Source organism: Balaenoptera ricei, chromosome 7, assembly GCF_028023285.1.
Source record: "Balaenoptera ricei isolate mBalRic1 chromosome 7, mBalRic1.hap2, whole genome shotgun sequence".
In the NCBI taxonomy this organism is placed as follows: domain Eukaryota; kingdom Metazoa; phylum Chordata; class Mammalia; order Artiodactyla; family Balaenopteridae; genus Balaenoptera; species Balaenoptera ricei.
Genome location: NC_082645.1, coordinates 18779472 through 18804232, shown reverse-complemented (window position 1 = coordinate 18804232; position 24761 = coordinate 18779472). Strand labels below are relative to the sequence as shown.

The window sequence follows — 24761 nt, the reverse complement described above, 5'->3', positions numbered from 1 at the left end:
GTCTGTGAACTATTCTGTTGTACTGTTTAACCCTGAGTTACATAAAACAGAACTGTTCTTTACAAAGTTACCTAAAAATGTTGCTTTTGGTAAGGTGAAATAATAACCCTGGGGCCAGCATTCTGCTGCAGATTAAGAGGTAGCAGCTGTGCTCACCCTGTAATGAAAGTATAGAATATGATGAAAACTTAAGTTTAATGAGTAAATTTAAATAATTTACACTACTGAGTTTTATAAGACTTAATAACCAAATAAAAATTTCAAGTGCTAAAAAAAAAAAAATTCAAGTGCTGTAAGATGTTAAATAAGAATTTATTACTAATAACCTGTGCATTCTCAATAAGGGCAATATCACACCCAAGGGAGTGAAAATTGGTTTTTATCTATTGTATACAAAGCACAGATATAGATACAGTACATAAACAAATATAGAGTTATATCTGTGGTGTTAAAATTACATGGAGAGAGGCAGTTAGTTAGAAAAAAAAATGTCTACAAAGGCTCCTTAGAGGGTCAATGATACGATACTGGGAAAATGGAATGTATTTCATGAAACGTGAACACTGTCAACTCTGCCCTGATAAAGCCAGTGGGCAGTGAGGCTCCTGTGGTGGCCCTACTACTTACACAGTGGGCCAAGCTGTGTGACCTTGGGCAGGAGCAGCAGAATGGAAACAAGCCCAACCCAGATACTGACCCAAATTAGTTGTCAATATTTTTGTGGCCAATCAATCAATCAGTGACAGGTTTTGAAGCTGCATAGACTTAATTATAGTACTCTACCTTTTTTGCATATTTTTGAAGTTTTCTGTAAACTTTTTTTTTATGGACATTTTTTTAAAAACCAAAATATATAGTGGTCCAAACAAAGCAAAGTAAAATATGTGGTACAAAGAAGCCATATTTTACAAACATCCTGTTTATTCTGAGCATTCAGACTTAGAAAAGAACTTTGTTTAAATTTGTCTTTTTATTTCAATATGAGCTAAATTTAAGAAATTACCCTAGTCTTCTGACTTCATTTCCCAGAGTTGTCTGTTAGAAGAGCTAAATGACAATATAACTCCTTATGAAAATATATGGAAAAGTACAAGAGCTGATGTAAAACAGTAATCAAGGTTCCAGGCATCAAGGGATTAGAGTAACTGAAGAATAAAACCAGCCAGGCTGTAGTCCGACAAAGGGTGCGCTGCTTTAACAAGGTGCCATCTAGGAAGGCCATCAGATGTTCACAGTGACAACTCACAGCCTGAGAAGTATTTCAATGTGGTATTTTCCTACCTTTTCTGTTTTTGTTGTAAAAGTTTTCCTTCATTTAATAACTTAGGAGTCTCTTAAATTAACATTTCAAAAGTAAAATAATTCATCAAACAGGAGTCATTTTTACAGGTAAGGTAAATTACAGGATAATGTAGAGTTAATTTTGTTTTTTTAAATCAAAAAGCCTTAAAATAGTCAAGAATTGATAGAGTGGGCATGACAAATATACATTTCAGACTTTCATCACCAATGAAAAAATAAAGCATTTTTATAGACTTAAAACTGTCATTAGTGCATTTAGATTTTGGTGAAGGAAAATTTAAAATACCTCTATAATAATACAATGTTAAAAGAAAGTGGCCATGTACTGAGGTCATTTTAGTGAGCTACCATCATTTAAATATAAGAAAAGTAATTTCTTGGTCCAGATTAGTGAAACCTTAAAAAAGATTGTCTCTAGAGAACATTATTTGAGAACAATGCTTTTTCAGACTCATTCTGATACTCAAATTCACTTTATAACACAATTATAGATTAACCTTTTTATTACATCTTTCTTATTAAAAAGCTGTCAGATTTCCATTTCTTCGGGAGATATTTTCAGCAGTGTGTTGTTCAATTCCACAGGTTAAGCTCTCTTCACTATTATTAAGAACTTCATACATATTACAGAGACTGCCATTCACTGCTTTTTCATCTTTCCGAAAAGACACAGGCAGACTTGCGAGACTAAAGCTGACGTCTTTAAAGGCATGCAACAAGAATATTCCCACAATGATTGTAAAGAAGCCACTCAGAGTACCAATGACATCATCAACAGGCATATCTTGCCACTCCTTAAAAAGAATAGCTGAGCAAGTTAAAACTGATGTTGTAAAGAATACGTAATATATTGGAGTCACGATGGACGTGTTGAATATGTCCAGGGCCCTGTTCAGGTAATTAATCTGTGTGCTCACACAGACTATAAGGCTCAGCAGCAGAATCCAGGCCAGGGGATGTCGCAGCACAGGCTTTCCAGCAAACAGCTCTTTGATAGCAATGCCCAGGCCCTTAACACAGGAGACTGAAAACGCTCCAATTACAGAGCAGATTGTGATATACACAAGAATGTTTGTCTGTCCATGGCGAGGTCCCACCACAAAGATTAATATCAAGGACACAATGACCACAAGTGTTGCAAAGACCACAAAACCTGGAGGAGGCAAAGTCAAGTATTTAAGTCCTCAATAGGAAGGAGAAAGGTGTGGCCTTAACATAAAAATCAGCTTTCTTTTGCTGACGCAGCAAAAGCACATTCATAAAAATTTAGTTAGAAGTACACACTGGAAGATTAAACTATGCTTCATATTCACAAATTATTATACACTTAACATTTTTAAAGTAGCATCTTAGGCCTCATAATTATACAGATATCCCTTGATCAACATGGGATTGAGCTGCGTGGATCCAATTACATGTGGACTTTTTTTCTAATACATACTGCGGTACTACACAATCCAAGGGCTGAATCTGTCGATGCAGAACCTCAGGTATGGAGGATGGACTATAAGTGGGTTTTCTCGGGTGCTCCTAACCCTTGTGTTGTTAAAGGGTCAAACTTACAGAAAACGGCATCAGGCTGATTCACAGCTGCCTGTCCTAGAATACTGTACTACTTCCCACCCACTGGGGTGCTCTAACTCCAAAGACAGATACAATCAGAAACTAGTGGAGAGAAATCATGAGATGACCTTGAATGCCAAACGATTTATAGATGCTAAACAACATTTGTCTAAAATGAGTAAATTTTTAAAATATTTAGGGACAACCACTGGGGTAAAAAACAAATCAGTAAGAGAACTTGAAAATAACTGTCAGGGTTCAGGTTGGATATGGAGAATTGAACCCAGCATGATAATAGTAATGACTGTGTAGCACCATGGGCCAGGCACTTGTCTCAGCAATTTGCACCGATTAACTCATTAAACTCTGACAATTACCCTGCAGTGCAGACACAGTCATCTGCATTTTAAGATGAGGAAACAGACACAACAGTCATTTAATCTTTTTACTCCTCTAATTCTGTCTAGAGGGAAACTTCAAATTAGATAAATTACCATCCCCCCCACATCAATAAAAACTACCATTAATTTCCTCAGACAAAGATGAAATATGAGAGGAATCAAAGCAGTCAAAATCTGTAGAGAAGGGAAGTACTCTGAGGTTGCACCAACACCTCTGCTTGTTCCCTCAGGGCAAACGCAAATCTAGAGCAGGAGTGAGGACAGGCACGAAGGCCAGCAGAGAGTGGTAACCTGGGGCTTATGGAAGTTTCAGCAGAGGAGGTTAAAAAAAAAAAAGTGGGAATTTTGGGCTAAGTAGCTGGGACACAACAGGCCAAGATTCCAGAAAGGAGGGAACTGAAGAGGTGCACGCGAATTTTCTGTGTGGTGTCTGTGGGCACAGAGCTGTACGTGCCTAGTCAGAGGAGCCAAGTGGACAGCCTGGTGAGGGCCAAAGGACTAAGCAGAGAGGCCCGCCTTGTCTTGGGCTGCCAGGACAAGACACTGGCATCCACAGCTCGCCAAGCTGGAGAGTCCCAGCCTATCAGTTGGGAGGCAGAAGGGCTATGACCAAGAATAATGAAAAAATGGAAAAAAACTAGCCCCAGCTTACAGGTTGAAGGTCATCTGCTGTACTCTTATCTGCCTACCCAAAGAAATTTAAGTTCTCTCAGAAGGAAGAAAACATCACTTACAGCCTTTACACTTTTTAATACACTATGGCCAGCATTCAATTGAAACTGTCCAAAGACAAAACTAAATGACTGAAAACAAAAGAAAAAACAGACCATAGAAAGAGGCCCACAAATATTAAAGTTTTCAGATAAAGACTTTAAAATACCTAGGACTCTCCAGGGACCTGATGCACCACACCATGCATGTGGCTGACAATACTGTACTGTACATCTGGAAACTGGTGGGAGGGTGAATTTGTTATGTGTTTGCTGCCACCAAAAAAAAAAAATAATCAAAATACAAAGCCAAGCTCTTGGAATTAAAAATACAATAGCAGAACTAAAAACTCAAAAGAAGGGTTGGAAGATTTGAGGAAATCTCCCAAAAGACAGTAAAAAGGCAAAATGGGGAAAAAATATGTAAGAAGATTGATGGTCTAGTTCAGGAGGTCCAATCAACAAGAAGAATAAGAAGAATTTCACAAAGAGAAGAGTATCAAAGAAGTAATTCAATTGCTTAGCGTAAGGCGTGAATTTTTAAATTAAAAAAGATATATCAAGTACCTAACACAATGGATAACAATTAACCCGCATCTAGGCACATTACTGGGAAAAGTGTCAGACAATGAGGGCAAAGAGGACATCCCTACATGTTTCCAAAGATCAGTCTCACATAAAAGATAGAGAATCAGGAATTCCCAGGCGGTCCAGTGGTTAGGACTCCACGCTTTCACTGCCAAGGACCCAGGTTCAATCCCTGGTCAGGTAACCAAAAAAAAAAAAAAAAAAAAATCAATTGTGTTTGATTTCTCAGCAGCAATACTGAAAGAAGATAATGAGGTCATGGTAGATTAAAGACATCTTGATATATGCAGGGTCTCAAAAAGTCTCTCTTCTGTGCCTCTCTTGTCTCCTACAAGAGTGGCTCCAGCAAAATGAGGGACAAACCCAGGATTTGGGAGATAAGAGATCCAAGAAAAAACAAAAGTGAAAGGGATCCCCCAGGATGCTGGTGAAGGAACCCAGGATGTCAACTCTGCTGGTGGCCTCAAGACATCAGTCTAAATTGAGGCCAAACAAGGCTCTTAGAGAGAGAGTTCCATAAGAGATGACACTGCAGGAACACCAAATATGTCCGAAATTACGGAGAGTAGAATTAGGTCACAGGGGAAAAATTTCAGGATGGACTGATAAATTTGTAGAAAACTAATAAGCAAATAAGATCATTATTAGTTCAGGAAAATCAGAAGTCACAAGAAAGGAAGGGAAAAGTAATCATAATGTACTATATGTCCAAGCTGAGAATAAAAGTTATGTAGTGACAATAATGTAAAACAAATCATTTAAACAAAACTAAATAGATACAACTGGTAATAGATATAATAATGCCTAAAGGCAAGGAAGTAGTAGCAATATAGCATGTTATTTAGAGCAGCAGCCCCCAACCTTTTTGGCACCAGGGGCTGGTTTTGTGGAAGACTGGTGGTGGGGGTGGGGGGATGGTTCAGGCAGTAATGTGAGCGACGGGGAGCGGCAGATGAAGCTTTGCTCGTTTGCTGCTCACCTCCTGCTGTGCAGCCCGGTTCCTAACAGGCCTCGGCCGGGTTCCTAACAGGCCTTGGCCCGTACCAGTCCACGGCCTGGGGGTTGGGGACCCCTGAGATACCAAGTTAAAGAACAAAAGAAACAAGGGCTGAGGGGCTGGCAGGGGAAGAAAATGACTGCAATTTCCCTAATAAGCCTTGTAGGACAACTGGCCTCTTCATATGCATATAAAATTTTGATTCAATAAAAACTACATTAAAAAGTAAAATACAGTAAGACTAATAAAACTTTTCTTTTTTTTTTTACCTGGATCTCCTAGCTTGTGAGACATTTCATTTAAAGTCTCAATCTCCTCTTCTTTTGGAGCATGAATAACCATAACTGTAGATCCCAGAATACTTAGCAAACATCCAATTTTTCCATGAAGGTTAAGTCTTTCATTTAGAAAGTATGAAGAAAGAATGGCACTAAAATGGGGAGAAGGTGGAGAATATTAAAATAATCAGCTACTTTTCTCATTTTTAAATATCAACACAACTCAGAATTTAAATTACTGAACTCAAACTAAAACACTGTGAGCGTATAAAGATTCTGGCTTTCAGCCAAGGTAAAGAAAATGCAAATTCAATCATAAAACGAAAGTTTCTGGGAACCACCTGTTTCATCATACACTAAACCAGTGTAGTTACCATCTTTCTACTGTAGTACATCAATGTGAAATTTACAATAAACAGAGCTATGGTACAAATGTATATTCTATTTAAGAATCTATGTCCAAACCAATGCTTAATATCTGCTCAACTTTAATTTATCCCTACTGGTTGATGCATCCTTTGTACATTTTCATTTAATTCTATGTAATTTGCCTATTAAATTATCAAGTTTTAATAATTTATAACTAGTTTTATCAAAATCTTTAAAAAATATAAACCTATAAATATAATAATGGCATAATATACAAAAATTAAGGATAAAAGACATGTACCATAATATATCTTTATTATACATAATACATAACATCTTATATCTTTATATATTATGTATAATATATAGTATCTTGAAAATTATATAATTTGCATACATTGATTTATATAAATACTATCTTTAAAAAAAAAAAAGATAAAAATACCTATCAGCCAACCAACTTTGGGAATAGTAGCCAAAATCCAGACTTCAATATGGGCTTAGCTGTTTGGGCTAATGATTAAAATAACAGAAACAGGACAAGTCTTGGACTGCTCCTCCCAAACAAGGATCCTGGGCCAGTCTTCAACCATGCCCCAATCAATGATTTTCTGTAGAAGGTACAGAAATCTATTCATCACCAACCACCACCTACCAAAGTATACATGTATCAAATGATAAATATTGTAACAAGTGCAACTTCGAATTTTAAAAAACTGAAATTAAAGTAGAACTAGTGCTGACTTTGAACACAAGCAAGACAAGAATAAAAGCATCTTCTCCCACAACTTGATAGCTTGCCTCTGCACAGAGGGTAACATTTCAAAAGCAAATTACTATGCAGCATAAAAAGTTCTCCACGTTGCTTAAATGTAAATTATGCTGACCATGTGTGATTAGATGCTGAAAACTTCACAGACTGAAACCCTAGCTGTCGTTTCTACGTGTGACGAGTAGGGTCCTTACCTCACTAGGACACTGAGTGCCCCTAACGGAGTCACTAGGGTGGCTGGTGCAAAGGCATACGCAGCAAAGTTGGCCACCTCGCCAGCTCCCACTTGGAGACAGACAACAAGAGAAAACTCTCAGATAGGAACATATCTAGTCAAAATGGAAATGCCTGCATTTTATTTACATTTATTTTTTAACATACTATTTCAATCGTATCTAGTAATTTCTGTATTTTCTCCCATCTATTCATAAGGGTTCTCCTGTAAATTAGCAACATTAGAATAGAGTTCAAACCCATTAGAAACAATACAAATCTATAATTCCAATGGAAGACATCTAATTTATGTTTATATAGGTGTTTTTTAAATTAAAAATTTTAATAGATATTTACATCCTATGACAACAAACACAAATCAGCTAAAAGTGATATGAAAGCACTTCTCCCAAGTCTTTTTCACTAGCTCTTTTCTTTTTTAAAACCCAACTCTTACGTTCAAAAGGTATTCTTAGGTTCCTACTATGTGCCAGATGCTGTTCTAGCATCAGGAAATACAACAGGGAGCAAAATAAAGATACTGCCCTCCTAAGACTTACATTTTAGTGGGGGAAAACAGACAAAACACGTATGTCAAGTATTTAAGTGTGCTATGAAGAGAACAGAGCAAGGGAAAGGAATGGAGAGCTGGTGACAGGCAGGACATGGTGCCAGGCAAAGGTGCTCTGATAGGTAATTTTGACCAATCTGATATGGAGTGAGGGATTTACCAGCAGCTATGGGTATGGGGAAGGGGGAGAGACATCCCAAGCAGGGAGAAGAGCAAGTACAGAACTTTGACTCAAGACAATGTCTGGCATGTCTGAACAGCAAGGAAGCCAGGGTGGCTCCAGCAAAGCGAGCCAGTGGGAGAGAAGCCAGGGAGAGACTCACAATGGATTTTAACTGAGCTGAAAAGCCACTGGGGAATTTCAGCAGGAGAGGGACACGTGATCTCATAAAACGATCACTCTTGGCTACTATTTTCAAAATGGTTATGCCAAATATCCTTTGTCTCTCACTCTCCCCAACATTTAGTATTGTCAGATTTTAAAGTCTGCTAATCTGTTCATAGGAAATGGGATTATTTTATTATGCTTTCAATTTGCATTTTCCCTTTCATGTTTATTGGCCAAGTGAAATCTTTTAGTGAAGTAGCTGTTCAAGTTTTTCCCCTGTTTATTAAGCTATTTGTTTTCTCTTATCGATTCTAGGTAATTCTTTATATATTTTGAACACAAATCTTTTGTTGGTTAAAAGCATTTTTTTTTTATACCATGACCTGCTTTTTTTTATTCTCTTAAACTCTTTTAATCAAAAAAGTTCTTGGGGGCTTCCCTGGTGGTGCAGTGGTTAAGAATCTGCCTGCCAAAGGAGGGGACACGGGTTCGAGCCCTGGTCTGGGAAGATCCCACATGCCGTGGAGCAACTAAGCCCGTGCGCCACAACTACTGAGCCTGCGCTCTAAAGCCCATGTGCCACAACTACTGAAGCCCAGGCGCCACAACTACTGAAGCCCACGCGCCTAAAGCCCATGCTCCACAACAAGAGAAGCCACCACGATGAGAAGCCCGTGCACTGCAATGAAGAGTAGCCCCCACTCACCGCAACCAGAGAAAAGCCCCGCACGCAGCAACAAAAACCCAACACAGCCAAAAAATAAAATAATAAAATAAATATGTAAAAAAAAAAGAAAAGAAAAAAGATCTTGGGGCTTCCCTGGTGGCACAGTGGTTAAGAATCCGCCTGCCAATGCAGGGGACACGGGTTCAAAGCCCTGGTCCAGGAAGATTCCCCATGCCACAGAGCAACTAAGCCCGTGCACCCTGACTACTGAGCTCATGCGCCCCAACTACTGAGCCCACGTGCCACAACTACTGAAGCCCACTCGCCTAGAGCCTGTGCTCCACAAGAGAAGCCACCGCAACGAGAAGCCTGCGCACCGCAATGAAAAGCGGACCCCGCTTGCCGCAACTAGAGAAAGCCTGCGCACAGCAACGAAGATCCAATGCAGCCAAAAATAAATAAATAAATTTATTTTTTAAAAAAAGTTCTTAATTTTAATGTCAGACTTTAAAATATCTTCCTTTATGGTTAGTGCTTCATACAACTTGTACAAGATATCTGTCTCAAAATTCTTTATCTTCTAAATCCTTTAGTGTTCTGCTTTCACGTTTAAGCTTATGAACCACCTGGAGTTGATCTTTATACAGAGTGAAGCAGGAACTCTATTTTCTTTTCCAGATGGATTGTTACAGCAATATTTACTGAAAAGTACATTTCCCTATTTCAATACCATCTCTGTCATAAATATACTGCCCATAGACCTATTCTATTATTGGCTTATGTATCTATCTTGTCATAATACCATCCTGACTTAATTAGTGTAACTTCATTAAGTCTTGATATCCAATAGAACAAGTCCTTTCACCATTTCTTCTTAAAGAGTATCTTTGCTTTTCTTAGACTTCTGTATTTCCACACAAAATTTAAAATCAATTATCATGTACCACCTAACAACCTAGTTTCAAATGGAATAGCATTAATCCATATATCAGCATCGAGAGAAACGACAATTTTACAATTACAACTATTATAGTGATGAATCTTTCAATCCATGAAAATGACATATCCCTCTACTATTCGTCTCAGTAATGTTTTCATTTTCTCTGTGGGGATCTTTACCATCTTTTGTTAGATTTATAACTAATTCCTGTTTCTTAAAATTATATGCAGATGGTAACATTTTCACATTTCATTTTCTAATTGTTTGTTGCTGATATACAGAAATACAGCTAAGTTTTGTATACTAACTTTGTATCCAACAACCTTCCTAAATTTTAATTTTATAACTCATCTGTATGTTCTTTGGAATTTTTATACCCACAATCATATAATCAGCAAATAAAAACAGTTTATATGTTCCTTTCTAATCCTATCTTCTCCCCTTGACTTTCTGCATTGGTTAGAAATTCCAGTAAAATAAAGTGATGAGAGGTTATTTGCTTGTTCCTAGTTCCAAAAAGTTAAGTCTTCAATATTTCCCCATTTTTGTGTTTACTGGGCAATTGTTGGTTTTGGCTTTTTTTGCTCTTAGAAATCCTATATCATATTAAGGAAATTCACTTAAATTATTAACTTGAAGTGGTTTCTTTATAGTCATGAATAGCTGAATTTTACTGAAATAATTTTTCTCCTTCAATTTAACATGGTAAATTACAATGATTGGTTTTCCAATATTATGCCAACTTTGCATCAACAGAATAAATCTAACTTGTTCATGCTGTATCATTTTGTTCGTAATTTTTACATATATGTTCGTGAATGAGACTAGACTTTATTTTTCCTTTCTTATCCTGTCCTAATCAGCTTTTGGCATTAGAATTATGCTAGCTTTTTTAAGAAGAGTGAAGGAATATATACTCCTTTTTCTATTATTAGGAAATTTCTACAAGACTACAATTATTTCTTCTTTAAATGACTGAAAAATTTACCAATGAAACCATCTGGGCCCAAGGTTTAGTATATGCAAAGGTTTTTTTTGGCTGCGTTTGGTCTTAGTTGTGGTATGCGGGATCTTTCGTTGCAGTGCGTGGGCTTTCTCTCTAGTTGTGGCGTGCAGGTTTTCTCTCTAGCTGTGGCATGTGGGCTCTGTAGTCGTGGCACGCAGGCTCTCTAGTTGAGGCGTGCAGGCTCAGTAGCTGAGGTGCACAGGCTTAGTTGCCCCGTGGCATGTGGGATCTTAGTTCCCTGACCAGGGATCAAACCCGCGTCCCCTGCATTGGAAGGCGGATTCTTTACCACTGGACACCAGGGAAGTCCCATATGCACAGGTTTTAAAATTATAGATTCAACTGTGTTAAGTTAGAGGAGTATTCCAGTTTTCTATTTCCTCATGAGTGTTGATAAATTTTATTTTTCAAGATATTCTGTCTACATTTTTTTATCGACTGGAATAAATTTTTCATAACATCCTGTTAATACCTATAAAACCCTAATTACATCACCTAGCTATTCTACCTTCTCCTTTTCTTGATCAGTTTCCAGGTTTATCAAGTTCATTATTCTGATCATAGACCCAAATGTTTGCTTTAACGCCCTGTTTTCTATTTAAATAATTTCAGCTTTTCTCTTTACTTCCTTCTACATTTTGGGGTTTATTCTGCCATTCTTTTTCTATTTTCTTGAACTAGATGCCTCACCTTTCTTATTTTCAATTATATTTATTTGAAACCATAAATTTTACTCTATTTACTTCAGTTATATTCCACAAGTTATGATATTCTGTACTTTGTATCAACATATTGAAGTATTTTCTAAATTAAACATATTTTAAAAATATTTTCTAATTTCCATTCTGACTTCTTTGAACCATGGGTTACATAAAGCGTATTTCTAAATTTCCACACGTGTTTTTCACGATATCTTTTTGTTACTATTTCTAATATAATGATCTGTGAAAATACTTCATCAAATCCTTTGAAAAATTTAAGACTGGCTTCACGGTCCTGCAAACAGTCCATCTGCATCAGTATTCCATATGCACTTGAAAAGAATGTAGATCTGAAGTTGCTGAGTTCAGTGACTTAAGTGTGTTAAATCTGCTGTTCAAATTTTCTGTCACCTTAAGGATTTTACTCTGCTTTCCCCATCAACTGCTCAGAGTGTTACATTAAAATCTCACTATATGATTCTGGATTTGTCTATTTCTCCTTGCTATTCTGTCAACTGCTGCTTTGTATATAAGGCCATATTACTAAATAAAGTTAGAACTGTTAAACTTCCTGAGTTGAACCCTTTGTCTTAAGAAATAATCCTCTTTCTCTAGTATTGTTTTTTGCTTTGAATTATATTTTTTCTAATATCATAACAGAAATCTCAGCTTTTTTCAGGCATGTTTTCCCATCCTTCTCTTTCAGCCGTTCTATATCTCATGTTTTACAGTGTACCTTGTAAAAGGCATGTAGTTGTTTTTGTCTGTTATTTGTTTTTATAATTCCAGTAGAATAACCTTTGCCTTTTAACTGGGGCATTTCGTGTACAGTAGTTATTGATATATCTGGATTTAAATATACCACCCATTTTAAAAGATTTTCTTTTCAAAAGTTTAAAGATTAATAATGCAACACTTCAAATATTCATAAAAACAGAATAAAATATAAATGACAGCTATATATATCCACCACCCAGACTCCCCAAGTGGCATCACCTGACCCTTATTCGTCCAGTTCACAAGTTCTCTCTTTCAGCTGCCTGCTCTGGAGTCTGCGATTACCTCTAGGGCAGAAGTATCTCCAGCTTATCCTGAGCTCTATGCTTTTCCCTGATCTTGGCTAGCTAATTCTTCACTAACATGTTAGTTCTTTAATGCTTTTAACAGGATGCTTTTTTATATCCTGTCCAGACTTTTATTTTCAGCAAATCTTATTAGTTTTATCTTCAAAACACACCCAGAATTCTACCACTTCTCACCATGCTCACTGCTACTACTCTGGGTCCATGCCATCACAACCTCTTACCTAATTATTTCAATAGCTTCTTACCTGGTTTCTCTGCTTTTGCACCTATGCAGTCTGTGCCTCAACACAGCAGCCTGAGAGTTCCTATTAAAACCTGAGTCCGATCAGGTTACCTCTTCACTCAAGCCTCCAATGACTCCCCATCAAACATAAAAGTCAAAGTCCTTTCTATAACCTACAAAGCCCCACATGATCTAGGCCCTTATTACTTCTCTAAACTTACCCCTACTGCTTCCCTGCACATCCACTCCCTTACTATTCTTGCCTCTTTAATGTTTCCTGAGGTTTTAGTAATCCAGTACTGTATAACAAAGCACCTCCAAAACTGGCAGCTTAAAACAACAAAAGCCATGTTTTCTGTTGGTCAAGACTTAACGGTTTCTCATAGTTTCTGTTGATCAGTAGGTACTTCTCACTCAGGGTTTTCCAAGAGGTTGCAGTCAAGATACAATCTGCAACCTGTACCTTGCTAGAATCTGAAGGACCCACTTCCAAGATAACTTACTCACATGACTGAGAAGTCAGTAACTGGGTAAGTCAGTAACTGGGTAAGTCAGTAACTGGGTATAGCCTGGGGACCTCTCCTCAGGCTGCCTGACTGTCCTCCAGCACAGTAGCTGGCTTCAGAATGACCAATACAATCATCAAGGCAAAACCTTAAAGCCTCTGATGACTCAGTCACATCATCAATTCCGTTGCATTCTTTGATCACACCAGGTCGGCACTAATTCAATGTGAGAGGGGATCATACAAAGGTGTGACTACCAGGGGATGAGAATCTTTGTGGGCTATCTTGGATTCTGCCTACCATGCTTTAATAGGCCAGGCATGGTCCTGCCTCGTGGCCTTCATATTTATTACTTCTTCCTGCTTAAAATGTTCTTCCCCCAAATATCCATATGGCCAGCTTCCTCAATTCCTTTATGTCTTTTACTCAAATATTATCTTTTCATCGAGGGCTGCCCTGGCCCCCTAACTAAAATCTAAACCTATCCATCCTTCATGTTATTACATCCCTTCCCTACTTTTCTCCTAGCAAGTGTTAACATGTATCACTAATACACATTTTATCTTGTTTATTTTGTTGTCCACCTAGAATGTAAAGTCTCATGTGGTTAAGAATTTTTTTGTTTGTGTATTCTGTTTGCTATATCTCCAGCACCTAGAACACCTGGAATACAAAAAAATGATCAAGAAATATTTGCTGAATGAATAGTCAAATCAGTCTCTTTGTTATTTCAACTGCCCTTAAACTTAGAAAAAAATTTACATAATTTAATCCTGAATACTTTGAAGGCTTAGTGTCTTAAGGATCACTTATTCCATGTACCCTTTAAAAGGTAATCATCAAAATAAGCATGGACAGTCTTACCAAATGCATATCTCGTTTCCAATTTGGAATGAAAATTAATGGAGGGACAGGAATTAAAAACAGGATGTGTTCTATGATCTTTCACTTTCAAAATTACCTTCATAAACTGAGCATAATTTTTAAAAATACATATATATATATCAGACATGTTTTAATCAAGTAAAAGTCTTCTCATTCAAATTAAATACGCTATTAAACTGCAAAATGACTTTTAAAGGCTTAAATTTTACATATTTTGTGTTTTGTTCATTTATAAAAACAGAATTTATTTAAAGTCTTAAAACTGCTGGTAATATGAGGCTGTGATAGTATATGCAAATATTTCAATATACAGCTATAATATTTTCTTGAAATGTCCTCTATACATACTTGATAGCAGTCCAGCCCACCACAACCATTCTTTAAGATATGCATGGCCACCTTGACCTGTGAATGAAAACATATTTCACCTCTTTGGAAAGTACCAGACTTTAATAAATTTATGACAACTATTAGTAATGACAGATTTTAAAATATCATTTGCTAATTATTACTACATTGAATAAAGGTTTCATCATGATTACATAGGGGATTTCTTAGATAATATTTTTATGATTATCTTACAAAAGGGGATGTGAGCATCATGTGAATGTGAGTGACATATATTCAGTTCATACTTCATTCTTTTGTTTTGTGAACTCAGTTTCAATAAATAAAGAAACTGGACCAACAAGAAGTAGCCCAACTTCAAATGAATTAGATAGTGGACAAGCCACTTAGGTGTGGGTTAGCCCCACTTATGAGGTAGTAACCTTGGAAAAAGGGGTCCTATATTGACCAGACATAAACAGACTGAGCACTGCTCACAGTGTGGGGCTTCCAGGATGCTCATCCTGCCTTTTTACTTGACTTTCCTCCAGTCTAAACTAATAAAATCCGAAAGCAATCAGTACTTAAGCCATTGTTCAAAAGAAAAAGCCAATGCGAATGAACCCCTTGACAAGCGTATCCACATTGACAATGAGAGTACCTGCCTTAGGAATGAGGATACACTTGTTCAAGCAGCATATGCCAATACTTTCTCCTCTCTGCACGAAATCTAATAGAGGCCATTGTTTTAAGAGAGTTTAATTAGGTTTGGCCATAGAGATGGCACAGAAAAGAAGAAGGTAGTATTTTTTACTGCCAAAGCAGGTTTTCCTATGAGGTCAGAACTGGGGCAGAGGCTGAATGACAGAACATGACCAGAATGCAAAATAATTCTGGGAGCTGTCATGATGCACCAGACGAAGTCAGGGGGGTTCAATCACACTGGGCAGCCCCCAGGGTCTCGTGACTTGTAGGTAATTTTGGGGGATCAACCTACACCACCCAACAGAATTTCACTCAACTGAGTACACTTCAACCTCAGGAAGCCCTCTCTTTCCTTCCTGCCAATTGGAGATCATCAGAAAAAATGTCTAAGGAAAAGTCAAACTTTTACTATCATAGACAAAAGATCCTAGCCTTCAATAAGATTCTGATTCTATCCACATACACTCACTTCCTTCTCTGCAGTCATATCAAAATTTAAAGAAAAGGCTGGATGCTAATTGGGCATTGGTCCCTACTCCCACTTTGATAATAACTGGAAGAGTGAGTAGTTAACTTATTTTGACATCTTCTTACTTTTTAGTTTGCTCATTACAAAAATGATTCTCTATAAACATTTACAACTCTTGCACAGTTCAAAGTTTTAAATATAGTCACTAGGAATGAAGATATGGTCTTCTACAGTCAAAGAACCCAAGTACATAAGCACACACTGATGTCATTCCAAAGTCACATAGGGCATAAATAACCTACCTGCTCTCATGGAGCCTTTTCTGGCAAGTCGCAGAAGGCCTTTTTTTTTCAAAATGAAACTCCCTCCAATGAAAATGCTGGAGCTCATAGCCAATCCCAGACCAATATAAAAGTCATATTTTCCACGGCCCTGGCTCATTTCGCTTGTTACTTTAAAAGTTCCTGTGAATCACATTGATCAAGAACAGAGAAACTGCTGGTGCTGGAGGCAGGATGATGCAGTCTTCAAATCTAAATGATGCAAAAGAAAATGAGATTTTTCACAGAATGACAGGATGCATGACCATATACAATTCAAAATTTTACTCTTTCTCTTTTCATAAAATAATAACATTTCTATTAGTACTATTAATAACATCAATATATTTACCATTTGTATTTAGCGCTAATCTAATTATATTTCTTCCAATTACGGCGAAAGATGGGATCTTGATATAAAACCATACTTAAAAACTGAACTCATAGGGACTTCCCTAGTGGTCCAGTGGTTAAGACTCCAAACTTCCACTGCAGGGGGAGAGGGTTCGATCCCTGGTTGGGGAATTAAGATCCCACATGCCATGCGGCGTGACCAAAAAAAAAAACCAAAAACTGAACTAACAGAAACAGAGAGCTCCCAGAGTTAGGGGTTAGGGGGTAGGAGTGAAGGTGGTCAAAAAGTACAACCTTCCAGTTACAAGATAAGTAAGTCATGGGGATGTAATGTACAGCACGGTAACATAGTTAATAATACAGTATTGTATATTCGAACATGGCTAAGACAGTAGATCTTAAAAGTTCTCATCACAAGAAAAAAAATGTGTAACTCTTCTGTGGTAATGAATGTTAACTAAACTTAATGTGGTAATCATTTTGTAATATATACATTATGTGGTACACCTTAAACTAATACAGTGTTACATATCAGCTATAACAATAAAACTGGGGAAAAAATTAAAAATAAAACCACATTTAAACTGATTTTATAAACTCTGTTTTCATATTTTTAAAATGTTTCCAGTCTTAGCGGATAGTCCATAGTAACAAAACTTTGCTGATAAGACAAAACCTTCTAGGGACTTCCCTGCAAGTCCAGTGGTTATGACTCTGTGCTCCCACTGCAGGGGGTACAGGTTCAATCCCTGGTCGGGGCTAAGATCCTGCATGCCACGCAGTGTGGCCAAAAGTAAATTAAATAAATAAATAAATAAATGTTTAAAAAGTTAGTTTCACCAAAAAAGAATAAAAAACTTCTACAGAATGAAAATCAGGCATAAAAATATACAAATCTAGTCTATAAATACATTTACCAATTTCACAAATGTGTCCTTTTTGAATAATCTATAGAGAAACAAAAACTTTTCTCACTCATATATTTTCTTCTTAGAAATCTACGTAGACATAAGCATATGGTAATTCATTTCTTATTTAGCCTATTTGGGGGTGTGTAAGGAGAAGGCAGATGTCACATTATTTTGTGAGCAGAGGATGATGATTCTAACAGACAGATGTTTGCCAGGGTGTGTGTGTGTAGTACTGGTGGGCTTTTTAGAGAACATGAGGGCCATGGGACCTAGAGGACTCGAGTCATAAGGCCAGAAAGGATGCAGTGGCATACCAAAGACTGCAATTTTTTTCCAAATAGCCAAAACTCAGAACTCTGCTGACAAACAAAGCAAAGTGTAGAAAGTGGAGGAAAAAACATTTATTCAGCTGCAAGATTTATGATTGGTTATAACTAACTGCCAGTCCAACTTTCTGGTATGTCCTGAGATTTTTAGTCCCACAATTTAACAACTGAATCCCAGAACTAATCTGCAACTCAGTCAGGATCCTTAGTCATTAACCCTCACTAACTAGCCAAATTTTTCCATTCTTCAGGTTATGGGACTCAGGCTTTTAATAAAAGGAACTTAACTTCCTATCTACCTAGCCCCTCAATTACTTTATCCATCCACTCAAACAGTTTTTACTGAACATATGCTATGTGCACTAAGCATTATGATAAGCTCTCTGGATAAAATGGTAATAGCTTTTAGACTTCAATGGGGAGACAGACAAGCGACAGATTATAACAGGGGGTTGGGGGATAAGAGAAATAGGTGAGGGAGATTAAGAGGTACAAACTTCCAGTTACAAAATAAGTGAATCACCGGGATGAAATGTACAGTATGGGGAATATAGTCAATAACAATGTAATATCTTTGCATGGTGATAGATGGTAACTAGGTTTATTATGGTGATCATTTCTGTAACATACAGAAATATCACATCACTATGTTGTACACTCAGAACTAACATAGTGTTACAGGTTAATTATACCTCAAAACAAACAAAACTTTTGACACTAAACTTCCAGGTATGAAAAAACATCTTAAAAACGGTACTTACTGTAATTGAATACCAAAGATTTGACAATATACTTAAACACAAAGGAATGAAGCTCTCTGCAAATATGCTATAGTTTTTCAAATCTGGTGGCTTAGTTTGAATCAATTCCTTTACTTCTACTTCTTATCAATAAATAAAAGTACAAAAATGAAAGATAAATTTCAAATCTATAATTAAACTGCTCTATCACCAAAAGAAAAAAAAATTATAACAAAAATAAGTGCTTACAGGTTCCCACCACACCCTAAACAACTGGTTTATCCACGTTTATGGCCCAGTCACCCTCAGCAGAATGCCAGCTCCTGGGCTCCTGCACAAGAGTCACCTTTTTTTATCCTGTGTACTCAGCTATCTGCCAGTCTCAAAGTATGTCTCAATACATGTTTGGGATCATATAATTGGTCCTAAAAAATAAAGTTGGCTATTCATGAGTGGTCATTAGTAGACAGAAAACCATTGCATCACTCATTATCAGCATCCTAAAATGTAACCACTATTTTATAGACTATAAACTGAAAAACTGTAAAAAGTTGTCAAAGTATACTGGGAAGTGATAGTACCACATACAAGTGAACATGCAAAGATAATACTAATAACGGCTGGAAAATGGGAGTAAAGAAACCTGGCTACCAAACACTTCAGCCCACTTGGCAGGTATATCCTTCTAATGAGCAAGAGTCACCTAACTTGAACGAACCCTCCTCCTTTAACCGTTATGTTCATGGAACAATGTTCGTAATTATCATACAAGTTCTACTGAGGAAGTAACTACTTAAATCTTCAATAATCTCCCTTTTGAAGGTCTGAACAGAACAAGTCAAATTATAGTCTGAACGTTCTGGAATCAATAAGATGGAACTTTGTTATCTGCAAGGATGATACCCAGAAACAAGTCAGGTTTATCTGTAATTCCAATCCCAGTATAATGATAGCCTCACAAATACAAATTCAGACTTTAATTATATAAACCTGACCTTGAAATGCCAAATGTGTAACTACTAATTTACTAATATTTACTAACACTTAATGTTAAATTTCACTAAATGCAAGTTACATACATATGGTGTAAGGTCTAAAATTAAGACCCAATACATTGTGCTGCCTTGACACCTGGTAAAACTGGGATGACCTGACCACAAGTTCCTGCCCTCCCCCACTCTGCTTTCATGGCTAGGTCCCGAAGCCAAACAACTCTACTTATCATGGGGACCAGGCATAGTTCCTGCTTATCCTTGAGTAGTGGGCTTCACTGCCTTGACAGACTGCAGAATTATTAAAACAAGCCAATCACATCCTCCTGCAGGAGCCAAGGGGCCCCTCAACCTCTTGCACTACAAAGCCTGCCTCCACAGTCCCTGGTTCTTTCTCTGCAGCCCCCGTGTGGCCCTGTGTGGTATGCGGTGTCCTCCTCCTAGATGAGTAAAAGTGACTAATAAACTGCTCTCACATGCCCAGTGTCAAGTGTCATAGGGAGGGAATCCGCACCCTACCCCCAACCAACAAAGTGAAGAAGAGGTGATTAAACCAATACGTTATAATGGAATCTTACTCATTTTATCCAAAGATCACTGTAAGCTCACTATTCTTAACTTTACTATGTCTACATATAAATTTTCTCCACTTGTTACACAAAGTCGCATGATGCTATTTAAAATCTTTTTCCCTGTTTTTTTTTTATTGTTATTGACTTATTGTGGAACATTTCAAACACACAAAAGTAGAGAGAAGGCCTTTTTTGACCAGTTGGGTCAATCATTTATCATGCATGTGGCTTTGGAGAGCTGTACCCCTCGTGCTCACTTCACCTTCCAACACAGGATCACGGCTCCCTTGAGACAAGTCATCAGCGCCCAGCCACACTACAGCCCTCCCATCCTCCTTTCCACTACTTAGAGGCTGCTCTTCACTCCAGGCCAGGTCACACTTCAAGCTATGCTACAAAGACTTCTCCAGTAGCTAGAGCCCACAGGCATTTTCTCTCCTTTGCACTTATTTTATTTACAGACAGCTTCATAAAGTTTATTTCTTAATTACTGTTCTATGTTCAAAGATAAATTCTAAGTTTCTTAAAGACAATGACTGGTTCTTTGTGATGGTTTCTCCACAAAAGGCACTCATTTATAGTGGCAAATACGATTTATAAGCTTTTCTAGAATTAAGGTTATTTGTTGTGCTTGTTCGTTCGCTTACTGAACTACAATGATGTATATGTGGGTGGGGAAGGGTGCCAAGTAACATAAAAGTTACATGCCATCAAGTTATAAAGCAGCCTTCAGCCACTAAACTAAGTAAATGAATCATCTCATTTCACTTACAGTTTGAAAACAGGACATCCGTGGACACAACGGCAAGTCAGAATCTGCTTGGAAGTGCAGAGAAGTTCCTCCGTGCTACGTGGGGACAATGGACACCCAGAAGGACGTTCAACCCCCAAAGCAGCAGCCAATGATATATACCTGTGGAGAATGTCACACAGAAAATGAAATAAAATTACAGGATCCAGTCTGAGGCAGAGAATGTGGATACAGAATAATGTACAAGAAAAGGACTAAAAGATGGGTGGTTTTTGATGCTCGGTGAAACATGAAATTCTGAGGACTATCTTCATTTGTATTTGGATTTGCTGTTAATATTGTTGCATAGCTTTTGATTAGTGTACTTTATGAATACAACTATATATACATAACTTCATTTTAAAAACCCTATTGTATTTAGAGATCTATTAATAGTATATATAAAGATATTACTTTTTGTTCAATTAAAAAAAAAAAAAAAAAAAGGAAAGAAAATAGGACATCAGTGTGAATGTCCTGAAAGGAACAGTTGCTTCACTATTCGCTGACCTGGTAATGTTCTATTCCTACTCTGTGTAACTGAAGGTCAATCACAGCCAGGAGAGCCTGAAACAGAGATTATTTTTTATTTCTTAAGGATTAGCTATGAGGCAGGGCCAGGTTTAAAGACAGCTAAAAAAGAAAACTTGCTAAGTTTCACTTCATCTAGGTTCCCAAACCAGATATGACGAGCTCCAGGTGGTAACCTGCCCATGTTACCTCTTAAAGGGACTCAGGTGGAAGGTCCCACTCCCCTACCCCTGGCTGTTACTGTTTATTTATATGTGGCCATCTGTTCAAGAAACATACACTGAGTAGCTACGATGTGCCAGGCATTGGAGTTATAAAGATGACCAGAAGTTCCTGTCCTTAAGAATTCCACAGCTAAGGGAGAATTCTGAAAATAAACTATTCAAATTTTAAACACACTCAGACTTTTAGAATTTTCAGCTTGTTCTTTCTAAACTTTAACACACTTAATTTTCACAACTGATTTCACCGATATCTACGAATACTTATACTGTTAACTTCCATTAAATGCAATTATGTCAAAAATGAAATTAATATAGCTCAAAGAAAATAATTATGAAATTGGTCTACCTCCTTCTAAAACGTGGAGAACACATAATTTAAGGAACAGGAAAAAGGGACTAGCATTCTAACACCTATACAAAAAGCCTAAATTAAGATTTGTCTTGGGGGTTAGAGTTCCAAAACAAAGTTCCCTGGTGGTCCAGTGGTTAGGACTTGGTGCTCTCCCTGCCATGGCCCTGTGTTCAATCCCTGGCAGGGGAAAGATCCCACAAGCCACACAGCCCAGCCAAAAAAAAAACCAAAAGAAAAAAATTTTGCTTTGCAAAATGACTTATCATCAATCACCAAAGTTAGCTAACTTTAAAAATTATACCAACTGAAGTACATTTACAGCTTTAAACTTGTCACAGCACTCCTGACATTTCATTTTCGAAAAAGCTTGAAAAGAAATGTGATAAGAGCCTCATGATGAGAAAACAGGCACAGAGATGTTAAGTAACTTCTCATGCAGCTGGGGGGTAGGAGACCCAGCACTAGAATCCAGGTCTCCTCAGCCTTCTGCCTTTCCCACTGGAGTCTCCTTTTAGTCCCCGAGCTGGAATACAAGCAAGGGGCAGCTCAAACCAGGCTCTCAGTGTAGGTCACTGCCTTCACACCCGATCTGCTCCTCCTTATGTTCTGACTGCAGCTTCACCATTTTCATCACCCAAACTGCATACAAGGGCCAAGGGTGCCAGATGGATTCTACCTTTGAAATACGGCCTGGCATCTCCATGTCTCTTCTGACCTTAATCCAGTTTAAAAACATCATGCTACCACGCTGCTCTATAAAACACATCTCTGTCATCTCATTCTCCTGCTTACAAACTCAGAATGGCTACCCAACTATTTACAGAAAGAATTCCAAATTTTGTAAGCCAGTAACTAAGACCTTTCACCATTTGTTCCAAACCTGTCTTTTAAATCTTAACTTCCCGATACTGTATTTCACATACCCTGGTTCCACTCTAAGCCAACATACTGCTGCCATTCTTACCTATTCCTTTCACTCCTCTATAACTTTATTTCATTATCCGTTTCATCTTTAAGGACCTGCTTCAAAAAAGCACCTCCACAATGAAGCCCTGCTTGAATTCCATAAGCCAATCTTTTCTGAATTCCCTAGCCTTTAATCTGAACCTCTCTTTGGACACTTTTCTAGCCCTTATTATGATTACCAATGTACATGACTCATATTCCCCTATGGACAAGTGGTATGCTTATCTCATTTACTCAATCAACAAATATTTACATGAATACACACTATGTTCTAGGAACAGGGATACAGCAGTGAATACAACAGACCAAAACCCTGCCCTCATGGAGTTTACCTTCTGTTGGTAAATAAGGACACGATATTGGAAGGCGGTGACTGAACACTTAACTGAACCAGGGTAGGTGGGATACCACAGCAGAATATTTTTATACAATAGAAATATCCTGAAAAGTAGTGTAATTGTTTTTTCTTATTATGTCTCCCTAATAGTAATAGCTACCACTTATTGAACGCCTACAGAGGCACTGCTCCTGGTGATTGATACACCATTAATTCTAATCCACACAATAATGAGAAAAAGGTATCATTACCCCCACCTTGCAGGTAAAGAAACCAAACCTCTCTGAGGTTAAATCACATGTGGAGGATCACACAGAAAGTTAAACAGCCTGAAATGGAACCTAAGTGTCCACTGGACTCAACTTCTATATAGACTGCCCACATCATAATAAAACCTTAAGAGTTCTCAGTCTTTACTTCTACTTGGTTTCCACTGCTTTAATTTTTTCCAACCTCTCATTTGGCTAATTATTTCTAAAAGTAGTAGTTATAAATACTACAGAACCTAAATTTCCAACTCTATTTCCAACATTAGTTATAAATTAAAACTTTAACTTACATGTACGTTTAATATGGTCTCTCTTACGAAAACAAGGCTGGAAGAGGTTAGAGATGACTTATTCACTCTCATTTCCTCGTAAATAATACCCTTTATTCTCATTTAAAGTTCTAAGCCCTGGCAGAGTAGCTCCAGCCTGGAACGAAGAAAATACAGAAATAGGCAAAAGGAATGAATAGTTACTGAATACTTTAAAAAATTTGACTACTACCCTCCATACTCGTTTTACTTACCAACTAACATAAAACCAACTCAACCGATCATAACATACTGCTTCAACAGACAGCTTACTGGTATGAAACGAAGATCTCTATTACCTCACATTCACTGATAGTACTTTAACAAAAAATAAAAGTACTAACTGGACTCATGGTATATAGAGAATTTCTAAAAACAGAACTAAAGCACGGTCTATAGTAAATGAAATGAAAAATCTAGTAAAGAGATTCAAGAGACAAACACAAAACCAAAGGTATACTGAGTTTTGTTCAGTTGTATGGAGAGGGAGAGAGGAATCTCTGAGTTTATAAAAGTTAGGAAATTAAACAAGCCATGTTCAAACCGTCACAGCGACATCTAAGGCTTGTTCAACTGTCAGTTAATATCTCCGCAGTAGCTGAAACAATCTTCTAACTCACAACAATAGGAAACTATCTTAATGAACTTAATGAACACGCGACCCCGACAGGGCCAGGCCGGTTTCCGTGGGATTTACTGGCAATCCAACGCACGGTGGTATTCCTCGATGCAGGTTACGGGGGAAACCCCATCTCAGACCACGCGCGGCTCGGGGTCCCCAGGGAAAAGAAAGGCGCCCCTGAAGAGTCCTTCCCGACCCAAGATGGGCAGGCTTGCCCCCAGTCCCTTCGCGCTTGCCTGAAAGGAAGAAAGTGGCGACCTCACCGCCGCTCGCCGGCCCGCCGCGCGCGCGGCTTGCCCTCCACTATCCGGCCCCGGTCACCTCCGCTCACACCCCCATACAGGCCGCACGAGCCACCCCCTCCAGAGCACGCGCGGCCACCGCCTTCGTCGCCGTCCAGTGGGAAGTGCGAGCATCCGGGGCTGCAGCCTTGCGCACCTCTTCCTCCATGGGGGAGCGCCCAGGGGAACCTGTCCCGGACGACCTCCGGCTCCCACCGCTGCCACCAGGACCAAGGGGCACGGCCGAGAAGGACCTGGGC

General features: G+C 38.0%; 1 protein-coding gene and 1 pseudogene across 3 annotated transcripts; one reads left to right on the top strand and one right to left on the bottom strand.

Annotated features, from left to right (window-relative positions):
* Positions 1-903: 903 nt before the first annotated feature.
* NIPA2 (NIPA magnesium transporter 2) lies at positions 904-24761 on the bottom strand. 3 transcript variants are annotated; one of them, XM_059927758.1, is made up of 8 exons: positions 24484-24761; positions 23581-23716; positions 20594-20734; positions 15909-16139; positions 14454-14510; positions 7175-7265; positions 5831-5991; positions 904-2455 (listed from the first exon to the last, which is right to left on the bottom strand). In XM_059927758.1, exons 4-8 carry the CDS (start codon positions 16045-16047, stop codon positions 1821-1823), a joined length of 1083 nt encoding a protein of 360 aa, XP_059783741.1. In that variant the 5' UTR covers positions 16048-16139; positions 20594-20734; positions 23581-23716; positions 24484-24761; the 3' UTR covers positions 904-1820. The 3 variants fall into 3 exon arrangements, with proteins under 3 accessions (XP_059783741.1, XP_059783742.1, XP_059783743.1); XM_059927759.1 differs by having other exon boundaries at positions 24659-24761; XM_059927760.1 differs by lacking the exon at positions 23581-23716 and having other exon boundaries at positions 24659-24761.
* Positions 20682-20858, top strand: LOC132368919 (DNA-directed RNA polymerases I, II, and III subunit RPABC4-like; annotated as a pseudogene).

What these genes read in the sequence shown, in the direction of transcription:
- NIPA2 (XM_059927758.1), bottom strand. Translation starts at nt 16,047, where the DNA reads ATGAGCCAGGGCCGTGGAAAATATGACTTTTATATTGGTCTGGGATTG. An exon ending in AAAAGGCTCCATGAGAGCAG is followed by an intron (nt 14,511 to 15,908) that starts GTAGGTTATTTA and finishes TTTCATTCACAG; the next exon opens with GTCAAGGTGGCCATGCATAT. An exon ending in GCACTCAGTGTCCTAGTGAG is followed by an intron (nt 5,992 to 7,174) that starts GTAAGGACCCTA and finishes TCCCCATTTTAG; the next exon opens with TGCCATTCTTTCTTCATACT.